Source organism: Microtus pennsylvanicus, chromosome 8, assembly GCF_037038515.1.
Source record: "Microtus pennsylvanicus isolate mMicPen1 chromosome 8, mMicPen1.hap1, whole genome shotgun sequence".
Classification (NCBI taxonomy): domain Eukaryota; kingdom Metazoa; phylum Chordata; class Mammalia; order Rodentia; family Cricetidae; genus Microtus; species Microtus pennsylvanicus.
In genome coordinates, this window is record NC_134586.1 from 2,900,863 (window position 1) to 2,921,947 (window position 21,085).

Genomic DNA, 21,085 nt, shown 5'->3' on the forward strand with positions numbered 1-21,085 from the left:
GCACCCCTCCCTGATGTGGGATTCCCCTCTCTGTATGTTGTGAATACCATTGGTGAATAGAGAAACTGCCTTGACCTGTTGATAGGGCAGAACTTAGGTAGGCAGAGAAAACTAAACTGGATGCTGGGAGCAAAGAGGCAGAGGCAGAGAGAGGAGTCAGACAAAAGTTTACCTGGTAAGCCACAGTCACATGGCAATATACAGATTACTAGAAATGGATTAAATTAAGATGTAAGAGTTAGCCAATAAGAAGCTAGAGCTAATGGGCCAAGCAGTGATTTAATTAATATAGTTTCTATGTGATTATTTCAGGGCTGAGCAGCCCAGAACCAACAAGTGGCCTCCTTACAACACCTTCCCACATACACACATAATTAAAAATAAAATCTTTTCTAAAAAGTTACTAAAAAGCCAGGCCTGGTTGCACAACTCTCACCCCTCTGGTTCCCCCACTGTTTAGCGTGGTTCGCACTCCGGCTGGGTTCACTCCCCTAACTGAGCGTGCCAGCCAGGACCCCACAAACCTCCCAGTTCATCCGGGACTCCCCTCTCCAGCTCTGCGCAGCACTGGATACACACACAGCTGGAAACAGAATCTACCACACATCGAAAGCTGATGGAGAACCATTTTATTCTAAGACATTTCCTTCCATAGTCCAAAGAAACAAAATGAATGCAGCACTGTGGTTCACAATCATTGTGGTTATGTGACAGTGTCCAAACTATAACCTTTCAAACAAACAAAGTGTCGGTCATAACAGAACATAACTTGAAGATTATCCTTTTCCATAAAAAAGACAACTAAGGAAGAAACACTGGAGGGGGCAGTGAAACGCCCACCATGAAGTGACACAGAACACAAGTCACATTTTCCTTTGCTTTGCCAGTGACAAACTACGTAAAGCACCAACCAGCCCTACGGAAACACTAAGCACCCCGGGCTCTTTGGAATGGATCCTCTTGGACGTTTTATGGGCTTCCTGTAGGAATGGGTGAACATGGCTGTGTCAAGCTGGCAGCGTGGCTATGGATTTCCTGTTGTGTTCCCAAACTAACAGAAGAAAGTGAAGAGCAAACACCTACAATGAGATAGGGTGGGAGGGCACTGGGCGATTACAGAGAGGCAAACTCAACCAATCAGCGCACAGCGTGTCTGAGGGGGTGTCACTGAGGCCTTCCACCCTTCCAAGGGAATGTTTTAAAGGCACGGGCCCAAAGGTACCAGCACTGAGCTTGCTCACACCAAACCCTTACCCAGTGGCCTCCCTTCCCTTCATCAGAACCATCTGCGGGGCTACAGTGCGGAGTGAACTCTAAACAGGTTTTACGTCACTCTGTGTTTTCACAAACTGTGGAGTGCAAGGATTATAAAAAGTAGTTAACTTTTTTAAAAAAGCATATAGTAAAAAAACGAAACATGGGACGTGTTCAGATTTATGGACAAACCAGCTCCCGGGATTACTACTAAATCACGAGGCAGTGGGAAGATTGGGCCAAGATGCGAGAGGCCGCCAGACAGGGCCCAGTGTGCCCGACTAAAGCGGGCATCTTGGACGACACCCTTGTTGAAATGAGAGTGATGACAGCTCGGTCGGTGTCCCGGGCTCAGCACTGTCTTGCACTGACAGTGTTTCTGGTCACCAGGGAATGGAGTTGACACAGCTCACTGCTTCCTGAAATCACGGCTCCCTTCATGCCCAGCCACTGTCTCTGATGCAGGGGTGGCAAATGGTACTCACTCCACTCTGGCGGGCTGGCAGGGATGTCTGGTAGCGCTGACTATCAGGTCTTCTGAGAGCAAACACCTCATACTCCCCACTCCTGGTCTAGAACAAGCCCTCAGCAGACCCTTGGGTCAGCAGCGCTAAGCCATACTCACTAAACACCGGTTGACAAAGACATCAGAGCTCTGCCTCCGTTTACCTCTTTGGCCAAACAGGCTTGAATGTTACCCAGGAATCTGCAGATGGCACCCCTAAACAACTTTAGCACAAGGACACATTTACCTCTGTCTGCCGTACACTCTCCTTCCCTCAGCCTGAATGCAAACCTAAGGCCTCTGGAATTTCTCGGGTTCTTGGTTTTAGAAACAAAACAGAAAACAGGATGGTCACAGTCGTCTTTGGTTTCATGCTTCCTCTTAAGCCTTTGTTTCTGGCCGGCGTGCCCAGCCTTCCAGACTCTTTGATGCTACATTTTAGAGCAGACTGAAGAAGCTATGGGTTCTCACACTATCATCTCAGAACCTTTCCAGGGTACCGAGGTGAGGAGCCTCTCGAGTCGGAGCACTGACGTCAGGGCTCCCCCACCAACCCACGCACCAGACTCTTCTGGCAGGCAGCTCCCACTGGGGGTTCTCCCAGACACTTTCTGCCACACAGTGGGATCAGAACCCCTCAGAAACATCTAGGGGTGGGTAAGGCAATAGGGAACGGGAAGGAAATAAAAAGACAGTATCATCTAAGGAGCTGCCTGAAGGTGGGAAGGGTTTCAAAGACACAGCCATTGGCTGAAGCCTCCAACTGGTACTAGCAGAAGGAAACTCTAGCTATCAAAACGCCCACAGGGGTGAAGGAGCAGGCAGATGGATACCATAGCAGCCACCCAGTCCTTCCCTAAGCACTGCTGGCAGCAAGAATAACAGAATTCTGTTGGGAGTCTGTGCATCTGGACCCTCATACCCATCAACAGTGCAAGGGCGACCCACCAGGCCAGGTTCCTACGAGCTTGGCAGATGGCAGCGGCACACCTCCATTTGGTCCAAGTTGCTGGCATTAGGAAATACGCCCAAAAGACGGCGCTTGGGAAGAGAAGTGGTTGACTGGCAGACACAATGATGTGCCTTTAACCGCCCATCTCTGCCCAATGCTACCTCAACTCCCATCATCTCTGAATATGGGGTTGAACTGCATACAGTGAAGGCGTGGAGAGTCACGGTGGGGAACATAAACTAGATTCTAAAATGCAGTAGTGAAATATAGACGCCCCAAAACTCAGTTCTACAGCGAAATATAAATTAAATCTATTTATAAGTACCACTTTTTGGTGACAATTTCAGTTCAGAGTTGTTTTTTTTTTTTTAAAGAACCCAGCATAAACAATTTTAAAAAATAATGGAACAAGAAAGAAAGGCAGGGTTGCTCGAAGCCTACAGTCCCAGCAGTGGGGAGGCCAGGCTGAGAATCCTGACTTTGGAATTATCCTGGGCTATAAGGCAATGGCTTGCAAGCTTCCAACAGCATTATAAGCAGGTTACAGACTGGACAGCTACTAGTAGATTTGGTGACAAGACCCTGAGATCTGTCACCAAGTCCCAAATAAAAACTAACAGATTTTTTTTTTGTTTTGTTTTGTTTTTCGAGATGGGGTCTCTTTGTGTAGTCTTGGCTATCCTAGAATTCTGTAGCTCAGGCTGGCCTCGAACACAGAATTTTTAAATAGCTGTGCAAATAGAAGTTTTATAAACAGGCTCTCTGGGTATATTAGAGGCATGGCTATAAAGAAACCCTGAAGATACTTGGGGTGGGGGTTGTCATCCCCCTCGGCGTGACCAGCCACTGGGAGAACAGCTGAGAGGAATGGATCTGCCTGTAGTTTTGGCTTTTCTACGGAGCTTTCTTAACTGTGTAAGGCGGCTGTCACTGACCGGGCACTGCTGGCTGGGTTAGCCAACTCTACTACAAGAGAGCGGCCGGTCATAGCAAAAGCTCTTCAATCGAAATTCCTGTAGGTGAGGGCCTTGTTGCTGTAAGTGCTGGAGATTAAACCCAGGGCCTCTCACGCATGCTAAGTGGGCTCTTAAGTCTTTTTAAGAAACACGGACCCATGATTGGCAGGTCCCTTTATTCATCGTGAACCACCTCGGTGAAATCTCTAGAGCTGTTGCTCACTGCTGTCGGCATGAGAGCCATGAGCCAGCACCTCACTTCAGACATGCCAGCAGAGGCCGTTAGTGTCTGTGCGGAATCTCACCCCTTTCTAACGTAAATGAGCTACAGCCACCTGACCTTTAAAGGCAAACGGTGACCGCACATCTGCCCCTACGCAGGAATCCTTATCCAGATGTGCAAAAGTTGTCTGTTTGTTTTTAATTTTAAATCTTGAAACAAGATCTAAATATTCAATACATTCAATAAAAGTAACTCATAAAGGCGTGTTCTCCTTATGCAGTACTCCCTCATTTAAGGCTCCATTTATAAAATGTCAAGAGCAATCTTCGAAAAACAAGAGACCTCACAATGCAGGGTCCGTGGCCCACACAGGACTGCATTTGCCGCACACAGCCAAAGAGGCTGAGCAGCCTGTTTGTGCAGCCTTCTCAACTGCAGACAGACTGGAGAAGTAGCTAGCGTGTGCTCATCCAAGTGTGTGGAGGAACCAGCTGCGTGTCCGGAGTCTCTGTCTGGCTCTACCATTGCAGCAGGCGAGGCAGTCACAACTTGTGGGCCCCTGAGGACAGCTATCACTAGCTAACTCAACATCAGGACCTTACTTAAAACATTAGGGTTTTTTTTTTTAAGGTAACTCAATTGTACATGAACTTTAGAAACGGTAATGCAAGTCCTAAATGTCAAAAGGCTGAACACACCTGAGGGTCCCTGAAACACATATACAATAAGGCGCCTGACCAGAGAAGCTGGGTGGCAAGAGAGACCGGAGGGGTGAGGAGGAGGTTCCTAACGCTTGTCAAAAAAAAAAAACCCTGAACATGAAAGAGGAAAATCCCCTACTCCTGACATCTCAGGTGACCTAAAGAAATAGCTTTTTTTTTTTAAAGTCATCTTTACGGGACTAACATGAGGCCCTAGGTTCCACCCCCAGAGGGGAAAACATAGAAAAAAAGCCATCCAAATAGTCCATAGGGGCAGATGCTGACCTCGGCCCTTGCGGGGCAGACCCTGGCTGTCTACTTTCTAATGCTGAGTTTTGGTCGTTGGCCCAAGACTGTTAGGTTTGGAAGAATACTTATGGCATTTGTTCCTATGATGTGTAAAACAAGCTAGAAGGGATAATGTTGGTGTCCTTCCCCCAAGTTTTCAAGTAAGCTTATTTACAGCCAGCCAAGCCTCGGACATACATGGCCTATGTTAATCTACTGTGCCCTTCTGGAGTCAGAATGCCAGAGGGTTGCCTTCCTCCAATCTTGAACCGGATTGTTCTTCTGATACTGTTAAATCATTCAGGTCTCTGCTTTGTTGGGCAGATAGAGAGAGGAAATCAACAAGTTATGCCCAAAGGCTGGGAACCGCCGGAAGGCCTCCCAGCTGTCAGCAAAGATGTTGTACTTGAGGAACACCCGGTGCTCCAAGCTGGTGGACAGGGTGACGTCCCTGCTCATGATGTAGATGCCGTCGTTGTGCAGGGCACAGGTCAAGTTCAGGCCCGACTTGGACGTGTTCTCTTTCAGGTAGAGCCACTGTCGGGTGACCGTGTTGTAAGCCTGCACAGTGAGCATGTCCTCGCTCTGGCTGCTCCTGCGGTTTGGCCCCAGTTCGTGGAGACACCCGCCCACCATGTAGATGGTCTCCTCCACGGACACCATCTGCTGCTTGCGGATGTGGACGTCACAGGTCTCAAAGAGCGTCCAGAGGTCAGAGGACGGGCAGTACTGCAGGATGTTCATGTTGCGATCTGAAACACAGAAGGAGGCCAGATGACAAGTGGCCGGGACGTGCGCCACCCGGGCAGGGGGGACCCAGCTTCACCACACATACCATGTGACCGTAGGCAGCCGAAGCTCAGTCAGAAAGGCAGGGGCTAGGGAAATGGTTTTCCAAGCAGAAGGGGAAGGGGTCATCTGGGAGGCCCTCAGAACCCCGAAGCCAGAAGCCAAGCCTGGGGGCTCACTGCCTACAGTCCCAGCACTAGGAAGAGCTAGACAGAAGCACCGTGAGTCTGAGGGCAGCCGGGAAAGGGCAGCTTTGTCTTAAGGACAACTTGTGGATGCCGCTGTAGACGATGGCTGCAGGCAGATGCTGTAGGCCTCAGAGCTGGGCCACGGCTTCTCTGAGGGAAGAGTTAACTCAGCAAGCCCTGGCTGCGGCCTCGCTCAGGGCACCATCTCACCACTGCAGTGAATTCTGCTTTAACGAGCAGCCCAGGATATCAGAACTCTGGAGACCTATGCTGCCTCACACAAAATAGAAAGCCCGCGTCGTAAAACTTAGTCCTTGGCAGAATGATGGTATGTCTACCCAGACATCCAGTTAGCCCTAGACAGGTGTCAACAAACAGGATCCACAGCACTGCAAACACAGCCTGCCTCAGGAGAAAGCGCTGGAAACCCTAGAATAATGCCTCGTAGAGCGTCGTTCTCTGCCATTGGCCTGTGCAGCCTGCCCCCACAGCAACCGGCTGAGCCACAAGGTCAGCATACATTTCAACAGCCTCAGACTCTCATGGACAGTTAAGTATGCCTGACTACACAGGAGGCAGGCCCAGCCCCAGCAGGGTCTGTCCTTGAAGCCAGCAGAACAGGCTTTCCTGTCAGGAGACACAGAAGTCTCAGCTCCTACCCACCACAGCGGCAGACTCACAGACCCGCTTCCCAGTGCAGCCCCAGAGACACATCAACGGCCTCGTCTCCTGCCTGCTTGTGGCCATGTGACTAGAAGCCAGGGAAAAAGCCTTTTCTGTCGTTGCTTTTAATTAATAGCTAATTTCTTGGAGAATAAATATAGTCCCTTTTTTTTGAGAAAAAAATGCCTGTCATACCAGCTGCTTAGGAGGCTGAGGTAAGAGGATTTCAAGTTCAAGGCTAGCCTGTGCTACAGAGTGAGTTCGAGGCTAGCTCTGGAAACTCAGTGAGTAAATGGAAAAAGAAAGCCAAGAATGCTTGCTAGTGTGCATGTGGTTCCCAGCCCCGGCGATGTCCCCAACACTGCAAAATAAGAAAAACAGAAAATCACGCTGCGAGATTAAAAATGCAGGGCTTCGCTTTGCTCTTTTTAAACTGATTTTTTAAAATATTTTCTTCTCTAGGAAAGCGTAAATGGTCTTAGCTACAGCAAGGAAAGGAAAGTATTAGCAATTTTTAAAAAATGAAGTTTTTGTTGTTGTTGTTGTTGTTCGTTTTTGTTTTGTTGCGATTGTTTTTTGAGACAGGGTTTCTCTGTGTAACCGCCATGGCTGTCCTGGAACTAGCTCAGGCTGCCTCAAACTCACAGAAATCCACCTGTCTCTGCCTTCGAGTGCTGGGATTAAGCCCAGAAAAGAAAGTTATTGTTAAACAACAAAAACTATCAGTGGTTAAAAACAGCTCTGGTTGGGAGCCAACCAAGAACAAGCACCCAGCAGTGGACCAGCACATAACCGTTTCGATGTTATCTTCCCATAGCAACAGACCCGCCCATAGCAACCGTGTACCCTCCCATATCGATGTATCTTCCAATAGCAACAGGCCCTCCTATAACTGACCCTCCCGCAGCAACAGACCCACCCATAGCAACAGATCCGCCCATAGCAACTGACCCTCCCATAGCAATGGACCCACCCATAGCAACAGACTCTTCCATAGCAACAGACCCGCCCATAGCAACTGACACTCCCGCAGCAAAGGTGAACACCCATCCCACCCCCACCTCACCTGCAGCTACCAGTAAGAGCTCCACAGTCAGGTCTGGCATCTGTAACCATGACACTCAGGGGCTGAGGCAGGAGGACTGCAAACTTGAGGCCAGCCCTGGCTGCACAGTGAAACCTTATCTGAGAAAGACAGAGCAGGCGGAGGTGACACAGACAGACAGAAAAGCTCCAGAGCCAAATCTGGTTCCCAACGAGCAGGACACAGAGAACCCAGGTCCTTAGTGAATGCGGGTCCCCATGCCCACAGGCTTTCCACCCCTAGGAAACTGCCTTCTGGTCCTCACACAGGTCCGCACATCTCTATAGGCCAGGTAACAAGACTCTAGGGGCCAGACAAGGAACTCTTGTTAATCTACCAAGGACACCTGCCTGGGTCACGTGGAACTTTCTCCTCACTCCAGTAGACAGCCTGCAGGCCTTCCTGGGAGTTGTGCAAGCTCCCTCCACTCAGCATTGGCTCGGGCCCCTGCAACGCGGTCTGAGTGGTGGTCAGCACTGGCTCAGGCCACTGCATCGTGGTCTGACTTGGCGGGATAATCTTTTGGTCTTTACATTTAGCATGGATCCCTCTGCCCTCTAGGGTTGCTGTGACTTCCCACTGGATTTCTGCTGTCTGTTGAGAAGAGGCCTCATTCTCTAGCTGCGCTCAGCTGACCTGGAACTCACTATGTACTGCAGGATGGCCTCAAAGTTGTAGCAATTCTCCTGCCCCAGCCTCCCGAGTAACAAGATGACAAGGATAGGGGTCCACACCGTGCACCTCCATTTCTCTACTGCCTAGAACCAAAATAATCAGTTCTACTATAAAAGTCAAGAAAGAGCCAGGTGTGATGGTATACACCCTCAATCCCAGCAGAGGTGGGACTGGATGAGGTCATGGCCAGACTAGGCTATATATGCAGTTCCAGGGCAGCCAGGGCTACATAACAGAGAAATCCTGTCTCAAAAACAAACAAAAAGTTATGAGCCGTTATTTACTGAATTTTAAGTCTCTTAAGAAGTCAACAGGATGAGATTCCAACTCAAGCCCTGGTTCTTATTTCTTCTTGGTTGTTCTGTTTTGTTGGTCCTTTTCTTAACAATTAGGCAGACCTGATTGAAACGGGAACCACCAGGAAGTGGTGGAAAAGCCGAACAGAAAAGGGCTAGAGAGGACAGCAGTGCCCAGCCCTCTCGCTTGGAACACAAACACCCATCCAGCCTCACCGCCTGACCGCCCATCATGGTCTCTGGCACAGGGAATCCAGGACGGACATCATCCTGGGTGGCCTAAGTGAGGAAGGCACACTAGTGGTGGCTTCTGAAGCTCAAAACACACAGGAAGGGTTTTCCAGGTCGAATCTACAGCCCATTTGCTCAGCCAAGGTCATGGAAAAGCCAGGAAATCTACCAGAAGGACGGCGTCCCCAGTAGGACGTGGCAGCTCCTGTGTGGGGGAGAAGCTGAGGCACACGGGTTCCATGTCAGCCACGGTGCGTTCCGTCTCCATCGGAAGGAGTCAGAGGTTCATGCACGTAACCTAGCACCCGAGGCTCACACAGGAGGATTGCGCTACAGCGCTCTATACAACACAAACCACACCACCTAAAAGAAAGGAGAAATGTCTGTAGGAAGGCAACCAGCTAGCTACTTCACTAGAAAACCAGAGACAGAGATGAAGCATTCAGGCATGGCAGAGGCTAGGGCTGTCTAAACACGTCAGTTGATGGCTGTGCCCTGAGCCGCAGCGGAAGACTACTAACAAAGGCAAATTCTCTTTTCTCCATTGAGAAAACACTAAATAAGCCTCTTATCCTCATGGCGGTCACCGGGAAGTGGCAGCATCTGAGGAAGAACTCAGGGCTTCCTGAACACACATCCCTCTGCTTCTGCCTCTCCTCAGATGCACACATACACCGGCCACCTACAAATGGGAGTGGGGAACCCCCACCCAAAGGCAGGCTCACCTCCTCAACCTCAGCACCAACCAGTGAGAAAAAAAGATGAAAATTTGAAAAACAGATCTGTAGTCATATAAGTGATGATATTACACAGAGACGGTTCAGGACTGCTAACCCAGGTACAAGAATCCTTATTAGAGACAGCGACTCGTGGAGAAGTCCCATGAAGACAGGCAGAGACGCATGGTGAAGCCATCAGGCAGAGAGTTAAAGAGATGAGGGAGTGTTCTCTCTCCTCCCCGAGAGACATGGTCTACTCTCTCCCACTCACCTTAAAGTCTTGATCCCCCTGTCTCTGCCTCCCCAGTGCTAGGATTGCTGGGCTGCACCCTCACACCCAGTTCTGGGTCACCTATGTAAATACTATGCAAGTGTCTGTCATTTACAAAGTTCCACACGGTCATTTGCAGCCCCAGAGTCTCATCGGTCAGGGCCGGAAAGCTCCATCTGCCCCATCACACCATAAATGACTTGGCCCTGTCCATCACACATCACACGCCAGTGAATCATGAGCTGACCACGACACCAGCAACTCCACGAGTCTAGAGACACCTCTCCTTCAGCCGTGGGCGCTGCATGTCAGGTACACCCAACACGGAAGAAATCCCCGAGGCCAAGAGACCTCCGAGGAGGCAAAGAGGAAAGGGGCGCAGTTCTCTCCTGCACCCAGCATTGCCCCTCTTCCACAGCCATGGTGCCTGGGATCTCCTGGCTACACACAGTAGCACCAAACCTGGGGATGGTCCTATTTCCACACTGCTCCTATAAAATGCCTACCACGGAGAAAAAAGCACACAAGGTCATAGAACACGCCACTCGGGCACTATCATCTGGTCTAGGGAGCTCTCTTGTGTTCACGTCCGCCCACCCAATGACAAAGGAACAGGGCCTGTCCAGTAAAGCAAAGCCTCAACTCAGGTCTGGCATGGCACCGGTGGTTTATGCTTCCCTCCCAAGCAAAGCTGTGACCCGAAACTCCAACATCAGGCTTCAGGTGCTGACCGCAAGGCTGGGTTTCCAGAAGCACAAGGAATATTCACAATCCTTCGTGCTTCCTCTCTGCCATTTGAACCATGACCAGGCGCACAGAAGGCCCCGAAGGTCCTTGCTCGCTAACTCATGCCATCATCGAACTGGCTTCCTTAGGCGAGTCTATCGCATTTGGTGCGCAAAATCAAACTCAGACACACAGCTTCTTCCGGCCAGTCTTGCCCTGCCCGGGCCGCTACAGTTTATGCAAAAGCAGTTGACGCCCTCCCTTCCCCCCTCACCTCGGGTGGTGTAGCCGCCAATGATGCCCTCCCTCCCCCTCACCTCGGGTGGTGTAGCCGCCAATGACGTAAATCTTCCCCCTGCACTCGCAGGCAGAGAACTCCGCCAGAGGATTTGGCAGGGGAGCCACAAAATTCCACGCATCTTGTTCAGGATTGTAGCACTCCACGTTGGACACCGCCTGCCCGCCGATGGCGTAGAGCTTCGAACTGACGGCCACAAGCTTGAAGTTAGAGCTGAAAGAAAGAAACAAGCCCACAAGGTCAGTCCTGGTCGAGATGTGGAGAGAGGAAGCTCTCCAGCAGACCCTCTCAGGTTTTACGTGGATGTAGTTGACCGCGTTGAAGCGCCAGTTGTTACAATGAGCAGGGCCCCTTGTTTGTCCCTGCCGACCGGCTTGCTTAGCCCCAAAATAACCACACAAAAACTGTATTAATTTAAACACTGCTTGGCCATTAGCTCTAACTTCTTATTGGCTAACTCTTACATATTATTTAACCCATCTCCATTAGTCTGTGTATTGCCACTTGGCTGTGGCTTCCTGACAAGATTCTAACCTGTGTTCTGTCTGAGGCGGAGGATCCATGGCTTCTCCCTGACTCTGCTTTCTTCCTCCCAGCATTCAGTTCTGTCTTCTCCATCCACCTAAGTTCTGCCCTATCAGGCCCAAAGCAGTTTCTTTGTTCATCAGCCAATGGAAGCAACACACAAACAGAAGGAACTCCTACACCAGAGGGGAAAGGAACCAGGCAGCAGCTTGGTGTAGCCTTCAAATCCCACCCCTTGAGAGACCCACATTCTAAACATTCCACAACCTCACCAAACAGCGTCACCAGCTGGGGAAGAAATACCCAAGACCAGCCTGAAGGTGGGGGAGGAGAAGGGAAGAAGTGAACGGGGCAGGGACAAGGAGGATCACTACCTACAGACGCTAGGACATGATATTCCAGGGGGACAGGCCAGAGAGAAAGCACGGCTGGAGCGAGGACCCAGTGGTGAGAGCATTGGCTGCTCTAGCAGAGGACCCAGGTTCAGTTTCCAGCACCCATATGGCAGCTCACAACCTCCTGTAACTCTAGCTCTGGGGATCTGACGCCCTCTTCTGGCCTCCTCAGGCACTGCACACAGGTGGCATATATTCATACAAACATAAATTTAAATATTTTTAAAATACATCTTTGAGAGAGAGAGAGAGAGAGAGAGAGAGAGAGAGAGAGAGAGAACACAGACTCACAGACGCACCTCTAGGCTTTCTCCTCCCAGAATGGCTCATTCATTTTCCCTCAGAGAGGAGGTTCCATCCAGGTACAATAGAGGCATTAACGGGTGGCCAAGAAGACCCATAGCCACCAGTAGGGACCCACCCCCTCACCAGAGGGCAGCTCATATACCACCCAACTGCTATATATAAGTGGGAGGGCTAAGATGAACGAATTAAAATCCTCTGGTCCAGTAGTTTACTTATAGATATTAACAAACACGTGTCTCGACAAATGTGTTTTCGTCAGCTTCAAATATTAGCTGAGTAAGACAAAGTCAGTTTGTTCTGAGGGAGTCCCCACCCCTCTGTAGAGACACACAACAGGCAAGTTCACAAGCCTGCAGTGGGCTACAACACAAAGACTGGGCAGCCTGTCCATTTCAGCTCCTCACCTCTAACGTGGGGGTGGGGGGATCTCACCCTAGGGACTAAACACGCAAGCAAGAGATGCTCTCGGCACAACCTCGAGGCTTTGTGCCACGTGAAATGAGCGTGCTGGACACGGCCCTTGTGTCTAACTCCAACAAGGACTGCTCCAGGAAGGACATTGGAGGAAAGACGGGGCAGAAGCCACAAAGGCAAAGCAGCAGCCCAGGCCGTGTGCGTGGGAAGATCGAGTCCAGGGCCACAGCAAGGTACGGCATTCGCCAGCAAGAGCACGAAGAAAGTACGGAGCTTTACGGTGTCTGGATGCACAAGAACCGGTTCCGTTTTGTTTTCCAAACGAGAGGGCGAACCCAGCGTCCCTCACCTAGAGCCTCGGAGCCGTTAAACCCAGCCAGCCATGCAGATGGACTTCACCCTGGTGGCAGCAACTGGGGGGTCCCCACTGCCAATGGTCCTTAACGTCCAACCATGATGCCCTCCCTGTGTGTGCAGATCTGGTGAACCAGAGGAAATAACGTTTGTAAACAGGCACTAAATCCTGACCGGCTCAGGCTGGTTTCACTTCCCACAGGTACACAGATAGTAAATTCTGTAATATCAAAACACCGTGTGGGATTCATCCAGCATGCTCCTCTGTCTTAAGCAAACAGGTAAGGGCCTTTTTTTTTTCCTGAGACCAATCGGACAGGCAGCTAAGTAAACAACTTCATCCCTCCAAACCCCGTACGTGCGAGCTCTCGTCAAGAGAAACGTTTATTAATGTTGGGTTTGCTTGCAGATGGGCTGGCCACCTGAAAACAAACCGACTGCTAAATTTAGAGGCAAATCGCTGAGGGCTCCAACTCCGGGCTTGCACAAGGAAATCTACACTCCACTGCTGAACAGCTGTGCCACCTGGGGCAGGGACTGAAGCTCAGTAGATCTGTGCCTCAGTTTCCCCATCTCTGAAGTAGAGTCAAGCACACAGGCTGCTCTATGGGGCATGAGGAGGGTGATTTTCCTCATGTCTTAAGCCTTGGTTTTATTTTTTAAAAGATTTGTTTTTTGTTTTTAATTGCATACACATGAGGCTGGGTGTGTGTGAGGGCAGATGAATGCAGGTGCCCACAGCGACCATGAGCCACCTGACAAGGGTGCTGGGAACCGAGCTCAGGTCCTCTGGGACAGCAGTGTGTGCCCTTAACTATGAAACCATTGCTTCAGCTCCTCTCTCTCTTTCTGCATGCGCGCGTGCGCATGTGTGTGCACCTGTGTGCGTGTGGGAGTGTGCATGCCACAGTGCGCAGATGGAGGTCAGAGGAAAACTTGCAGGCGTTGGTTCTCTCCTTCAACCACACGCATCCCAGGGGTGGGCACGGGTCGTCAGGCTCAGCAGCAGCCTCCGTACTCGCTGAACCCTCTCTCCAGCCTGGACTGCAGCTTCTTAACTCCATGGGAGAGGGCTGGCTTCTCATTGCAGCGCAGAGGGCCTCCAGAGCTCTGCAGTCTGTGATCCCTTCTGCACACCCCGACACCTCATTTGCAGTGTCTGCAAGTGGCTCACACTGCCCACCTCAGGAGCGGGACGGTGCTGTGCGTCTGAGCCACCGATAACTTCCCAGTTACCTCTTCTCCCTTCATACTGGCCCCTGACACACTCTGTTCAGGAAGGAAGATGCTAACTGTCATACCAAATAAGCCTCCATTTTGTAGCTGTATATGACTCGTTTACAATAAATAAAAAGCAAGTGGGGAAAATTAGACATGGCTGCAATTTAATTTTCATTTCACTGAGAAGAAATAAAAAGCCCTCGAGGATTTCAGTCACAGCCTGACGACAATGGAGCATGGCTTAGCACGCCCGAGGCCCTGGGTTCAGTTTCCAAAGCAGAGGCAGGGAGGGGGTATGATTCCATAGGGGCTGATGCAGGATAATCTTAAGAGTTCAAAGCCAGCCTGGGCTACACAGTGAGAGACCAAGCTGAGCTATACAGCAAGACCCTGATTCAAGCACACACTTCAAACCTAAGTGATGAGAACTTTGCTAAACACCTGGCCCCCGACCAACAGCCGTGAAAACCATAATGAGGAGGGCGATGGCCCAGAGTGGGGTCTCGTCCTGTGACCGCGTGAAAGGAAGTTAGACTCTCTGGAGAAATGGGGCCAATAACAAAGCCAGCCTCGCAGAGTTGCTGGGGTTAATGATGAGGTGAGGACAACGCTTGACCCAGAAACAGAGTTCCGGAAACAAAAAGCCACCGTGGCTTGCTACAGACAATTCTGTGACTGTGAAACTCAACATTCCTCCCTGGCCTGGACAGTGTGCGCGTCCCCATCCAGTTCCTCGGTCGCTCCTTCCCCTCCCTGCCTCTGCTGTAGTGACCTCCCCTGGGGACCAGGATGGAGACGGGAGAAGGTGGGAAACACAAGGGCTGTAGTGACCTCCGCTGGGGACCAGGATGGAGACGGGAGAAGGCGGGAAACACAAGGGCTGTAGTGACCTCCGCTGGGGACCAGGATGGAGACAGGAGAAGGTGGGAAACACAAGCGCTGTAGTGACCTCCGCTGGGGACCAGGATGGAGACGGGAGAAGGTGGGAAACACAAGCGCTCATTGTGGCTCCAACCACCTGTGGGAAACTCAAAAAGCAGTTTCAACTGTTGGCCACAACTCGGCTGCAGAGGTTAACAGGCCTGCCACTCTCTCTCCTCCCCTGGAGTCCAGCTGTGTGGGCTCCCCAGCAGGACAAAGTCCCTCTAGGGTTCCCCCCTTGGGCTCCTCTGCCAGCAGCTGGCTGCCCATGAGGCCTCTCCGACCTTGCTGCATTCACACAAACAGGGCCCACCTGGCTCCACCTTCGGAGCAGAAGCCAGGGCAGAGGGAGACCCTAGGAACAATCTTAGACATTTAAGGACGGTTCCAAAGGCCAGCTGCAGTCAGTGGCCAGTTCCTGCAAGCCGCCCCTAATTAAGGTGGGGAGGGGGAGGCAATTCTGTGGTCACGCAAGCTTTTACATGTCAAGAGTCAAATCTGTGTTCAGACAACGAACCGGTGTTTTATGCCTGAAAAAAGCTTCCAAAATAAAAAAAAATGCTGGGACTTGTACAGTCATTTTATTTTTAAAAAATTACGTGTGTGTGTGTGCGTGTGCGTGCGAACACATAAACAGGCCACGGCACATGGGAAGGTCAAAGAAGAGCTTGTAGGAACCAATCCTCTCCTTCTACCATGTGAGTCCTGAACTCCGCTCATCATCAGGTTTGCCTGTATGTGGCTTTAACAACAAAGATCATCTCACTGGCCGATACGGTCATTTTCAAGCCTGTAACTTTACACTGTACCTTGAAAAGAAATCTCAGAGATTCACATCTCAGCACAAAAAGGCAAAGTCGTATGACAGAACGTGGTACCGAGGCGTAGTCCACATTCTCAGCCGGAGAAAACTTCCATGGACAGGATATAAAAGAGTCACACACAGCAAATCCAGCTGAAAAGATAAAATTGCCTCTTGCATGCAGCCACTCAAACCCAGGGTCTAGGAACCGGGGCTTGCGCGCTTGCATGGCCAGCACTGAGCTGCATTCTGCTTGCTGCGCCACGTTCCAATTGTTGGTGATTCCCTTGTTTTCAAGACAGAATCAATTGCCAACATCTAGAGACTCCGTTACCTCACACCCTGACTCCTCACTTCCACTAGGGAATAACCAGGGTGGTCCAGGGTGAGGAGGTCTGTGGGTGACACACGGACACCAGGTCCCCCAGAACTGCCACCCACTCTTCTACTCACTGACATCACTCACCCTACCACTTTAGGACTCCAGTGTTGAATCACACACTAAGACAACAACCCAGTGTGCTGGTGTGTGCCACTAATCCCAGCTTCCTGGGGTGGAGGCAGGAAGTGAAGAAATGCAAGGCCATGCTCAGATACAGAGTTCAAGGCCCACTTAGATACGTGAGATCCTGGCTCAAAAAAATTAATAAAATAACAAAGAAAACCAAACCAGAAATTATATCAATAATGTGAACACACACAAAAAAAAATTTGTGGGATATTTTGATCACACTCTGACGCTCCCAACTGACAATAAAATTTACCTTGAATCAGAAAACAAAGCCAGCTGCTAGCTGACCAGAATCAGTCATAGAGGTTTTGGAGAACCCAGGACATATAGAGAGACACAGGAAGTAGTAGGGAGGGGTTAGAAAGATTTGTGGCCAGTTTGAATCAAAGATGGAGAGAGAGAGGACCTCACTTCTCTGATCAGTCAGGCTTTAAGCTCATATCTGACTCCCAAGCTTCTATTAATAAAAGAAGAGTTTAAGTAATCGTTACAAATATACATATACAATAACCATTAATTAGAAGAACCATTAAGTACTCTAATAATTTTAGAGTAAAATTATGCAGATACATGCCCCACTCACTCAGAAATATATACACGCATAGCTCCAGATGATAATGCTCGCCACGCCTATATTTATGTAAGCATCCACGCATTTATAATACCTAACATGCATGTGTAGGTTTGGGTACCTAGTGGGTAAAAGGCTCATGCATTGAAGGGTTGGTCCCCTTGCATTGTTCACAAGTGGATTTAGGGAGGGCTGAGCCAGGAGCCTCTGACCTCATCAGTGCATCAGCTATAGATGGAGTCACGTGACACTGTGACAAGACTGGACACGGACACACACCCCTCTGCCATGAGCTGAGCCACTCTGTTCCACTGTGTGTTCTTGGCCGTCATTCTTGGTCCCTAATAATACCCCCTCCCCACACAGCCGCTTCCCCTTATCTCAGAATGAAATATAATTTCTCACAGTGAAATAATCAAGGGACACGTGGCAATGGCTAATATTTTCAGCTCGACAGGATCTAGAACTACAGAGAGAAGCTCTGGGCGGGCGGTCCACGAAGAATGTTCTAGATTAACTGAGAAGGGAAGATCTATCCTGAAAGTGGGCGGCACTATTCTACCATCTAGGATCCAGACTATAAAAAGGAGAGCAAGCTCGACACCAGCATCCATCACTCCTGACTGCTCCCTCAGGCTCTCACCACCACGCCTTCTCTGCCCTCAACCATGTGCCAAAACAAACCCTCCCTTCCTGGAGCTGCTTCAGGTGCCTGGCACCGCACTGAAGGCGGAGGAACTCACTTTAGCTTCCTTGTGAGGCAGGAGTGCAACACAGCTTGACCATGTTTAAAGAGAACAGAAAAAACACTTTGAGGCAAAGGGACCAAGGATCTCAGGCTGAAAAGAAAAGACAGGTGAGGGGGTCAGGACTGTGGAGTTAAGGTCACCATCCCTAGTCCAAGTGGATGGAGCTGGAGACAGACACACAGGGGAAAGGTAAGGCAGAACCTAGAACCTTCTACCCGATCTCAGACAAGCAGGGGAGAGGTAAAACAGAATCTAGAACCTTCCACCCGATCTCAGACACGCAAGGAAAAGGTAAGACAGAACCTAGAACCTTCTACCCAATCTCAGAAATGCAGGAGAGAGGTAAGACAGGACCTATAACCTTCCACCCAATCTCAGAGCACCACCTTTGCTGATTAATTAGGGCACTTAAAAAGTATTTTGAGATAACACTTTTGATGCTAAGCTTTATTATTTTGTTTTTGTTTGTTTTCAGAAAGGGTCTCTGTAGCTCAGTCTAGACAACGGATCTTCCTGCCTCAGCCTCTCAAGCCAGGATGATGTGATTGATGTAAGTATCATATTACAGGAGAGTAGACGACCCCCCCCCAACCCCTAGCTAGTACCTCGGGAAGGGACAGGGAGTGAGTGACACATTCATCTCTACTTCTTATGCTTCAGCCTGCCAGGATTTTTAGGATTTATTTTTTATTTTTATTTGCGTGCCTGTATGTGTATGCACACATGCATGTGAGTGCCCCGGATGCCCTGCAGCTGCAGTTACAGCACCCAGTGTGGGCGCTGGGAATTGAACACCAGTCTTAAGCAAGAGCAGCAAGTGCTCTTCACGTCTGAGCCAGCAGAACAAGATCTGTTTCTGCAAATAACCTCTGACCTCAGAGTCACTGGTCCTGTGATGGGCCCAGGCGGTTCCAGTTCAGGGTGGAGACCACAGCGGGACTTGGAAGGCAGCAGGCGGTGGCCTGGTGGAGAGTAACCTGCCAGTCCTCTCCTGATCACTTTTCTCTCTGCTCCTGGGATGCTGGTGATTGAATCCAGGCCTCATGAGTGGTTAGCAAACGCTCCAACACACACTGAGATACCGTTTCCCCACTCTTCTGAGTTTTGTTTCATCATCCAGGCTGGCCTGGAACTCACCTGTAACCTAGAAAGGTCCTTAACGTGGAACCTACCTGCTTCAGCCTTCTAAGCAGCCGGGGGGAACAAGCCTGCAACACAGGATCTCACTTCCCAGGCAACTTGGGCCCTGCAGTCTTGACTCCCTTTCTCTTCCTTTATCTGCTTCTCTCTCATGTTCTTCCCCTGACTCCTCTCCTTACTTCTCCTCCCACCCTGGCCCCAAGCTGTGCCTTTTCTTCTCCAAGTCACCCAGGGTCAAGGCAAGAGAACTCCACAGGAAGGGAAAGGTGAGGGAAGGAGGGAAGAAGAAATGCCTCTGGCCCTATGAGTCCACAGCTTCATAGACTCAACCAAGCTGGTTTTTTTCATTCCCTAAATGATAGTCTGACAACCACTGGCATGGTGGAGGCATTTCATCTGAAGTTATAGGTAACAGAGATTATTTACTGTAGAAAGCCGGCTGCAGTAGTAGAAAGCAGGAGGATCACTTGGGCCTAGCAAGTCCAGGAGCTCAAGACCAGCCGGAGGAACGCACCGAGATAAAGGAAAGCCACCAAACATAAGCAGGAGGGTAGTATGTAGGCTTTCTGCTGATGGTACTGCCGCAAGGGACCCTACAGAGGGACCAGGGCATGCCCGTTCTGTAGGTGACCACTCGGGGCTCAAGTTTTGGGTCAAAGATGATTGCTGTCTAGGGAGGATAAAAGAGGGGAGAATGAAAGGGAAAAAGAAAATAACCCCTATGTGGCGCGTATTAATGTCATCCTAGGGATAGCGGATTCCTACCCAAAGTCACTGACAGCAACAACAAAAGTTCCCCCAAAGCCAGCATTAGCTGCTGCCCAAACCGCATTATAGTTCGGATCAGACCAGGAAAGAAAAAGAGACGGGAAAAACAGCAGTTGTCTTTTGCAGTATCCTCTGCGAGCACATTGAGAAAGAGAAGCATAAGGCTGCACCGGTAAGAAGGCCGGTGACTGGGCTAGGTGACTTCTTCCTGGCGAGCCCTGGGCTCTCTGGGAGCTTCGCCAGGCGCGACGAGGCCAGCAGCCCTCAGCGAGATGCCACCGCCTCTGGCCAGCAAACAGCTGGGCAATGAATGAAGCTGGCACTTACCGCTTCTGGTTCATGGAGGCCACCTGCAGCCACTCGTTGGTGGTGGGGTTGTAGGAGTGTGCGGCCGAGATCTCCTGGCTGGTGATCCTGTACCCGCCCACGATGAAGAGGTAGTTGTCCAAGATGGCTGAGCCATAGCCCCTGACGTTCACCAGGTCAGGGGGCAGGTTGTTGGCCAATGGGAACCAGCGTTCCGTGCTCTCCTCGTACCTAAGCATGGACGGGGGTTCCCCCTGATAGGGATGCGGGGCCAGGGGTCCCCCGAGGAAGTCCCCCAGGGCCACTAGGACCGGGGTCCCGCGCATGCGGTCCTCCCTCAGCCTCTGCTTCAGGCTGCAGTCCCCGGGACCCGGCGGCGGCGACAGCAGCAGCGGGAAGTGCGGCTGGCACAGCACCTGGTGGAAGCGCAGGGCCATGAAGCGCAGGCAGGCGTCCTGCAGGTCGGGCAGCCCGTACACCTGAGCCAGGCGGTACAGCTCCAAGCAGTTGCCCAGACGCACATGCGACAGCAACAGGCGTAGCAGCGCCGTGACCTGCAGGAAGGACGCGGCCTCCACCAGCTCGGCCAGCACGCTAGCCTCGGCCAGCTCGTCCTCCGCCAGGCCCCAGCCCTCGCGCGCGCCGCCCGCGTTGATGAAGTCCAGCACCAGCCGCAGGCCCGGTGCGCTCAGGCCGCGTAGCTGCTGCACCTCGGGGCCGGCCTCGGGCCGCACGGCCTCGCGCATGCCGGAGCGGTAGAGCGCGCGGAAGTAGTCGCTCTGTTCGATCAGCTTGCTCTTGCTCACCGGGTAGCAACGGTCTTCCAGGCGGATCTGTACCATCTCCTCGGCGGACATGGCTGGGCCGTTGCGCCCAGCCGCCCGGCCGCGCAGGCTCCTCCCCTGGGCTCACACCCTCCGCCGAGCCGGGCCTGCGCTTCCTTCCGCCGCCGCGGCCCCGGGCTAGGCCCCGCCGGCACGTCAGGCGCCCTCCGTGTAAATGGCCTCTCTGTGTCTTTTATCGACGTGTCTGTGTGGGTTCGTGCGCGTGAGCGCAGGCGACGGGAAGCCAAAGGCGGCAGATGACTCCGCAAGCCCGAGGGACGAGCGGTTGTGAGCCGCCCTACACGGGAACCGAACTCCCGACTTCCGCTGCAGCACTGTGCGTTCCTCCAGCACGGCCTTTAAACTTTTTGTTAATTGGTTAAGAAGCAAACAAACGCGCGGGTTCGCGGTGCCTTCTCCCTAAGCACAAGTCATTTGTACAAGTTTCCCGCCGCAGCT

At 51.2% G+C, this 21,085-nt stretch overlaps 1 protein-coding gene across 2 annotated transcripts; it reads right to left on the bottom strand.

Annotated features, from left to right (window-relative positions):
* Positions 1–612: 612 nt before the first annotated feature.
* Klhl42 (kelch like family member 42) lies at positions 613–20,852 on the bottom strand. Of its 2 annotated transcripts, XM_075982238.1 has the most exons (3): positions 19,824–20,852; positions 10,839–11,032; positions 613–5,631 (listed from the first exon to the last, which is right to left on the bottom strand). In XM_075982238.1, the coding sequence occupies exons 1-3, from the start codon at positions 20,657–20,659 to the stop codon at positions 5,180–5,182; spliced, it is 1,482 nt and encodes a 493-aa protein (XP_075838353.1). In that variant the 5' UTR covers positions 20,660–20,852; the 3' UTR covers positions 613–5,179. The 2 variants fall into 2 exon arrangements, with proteins under 2 accessions (XP_075838353.1, XP_075838354.1); XM_075982239.1 differs by lacking the exons at positions 10,839–11,032; positions 19,824–20,852 and adding an exon at positions 10,796–10,816.
* Between the last annotated feature and the right edge of the window lie 233 nt (positions 20,853–21,085).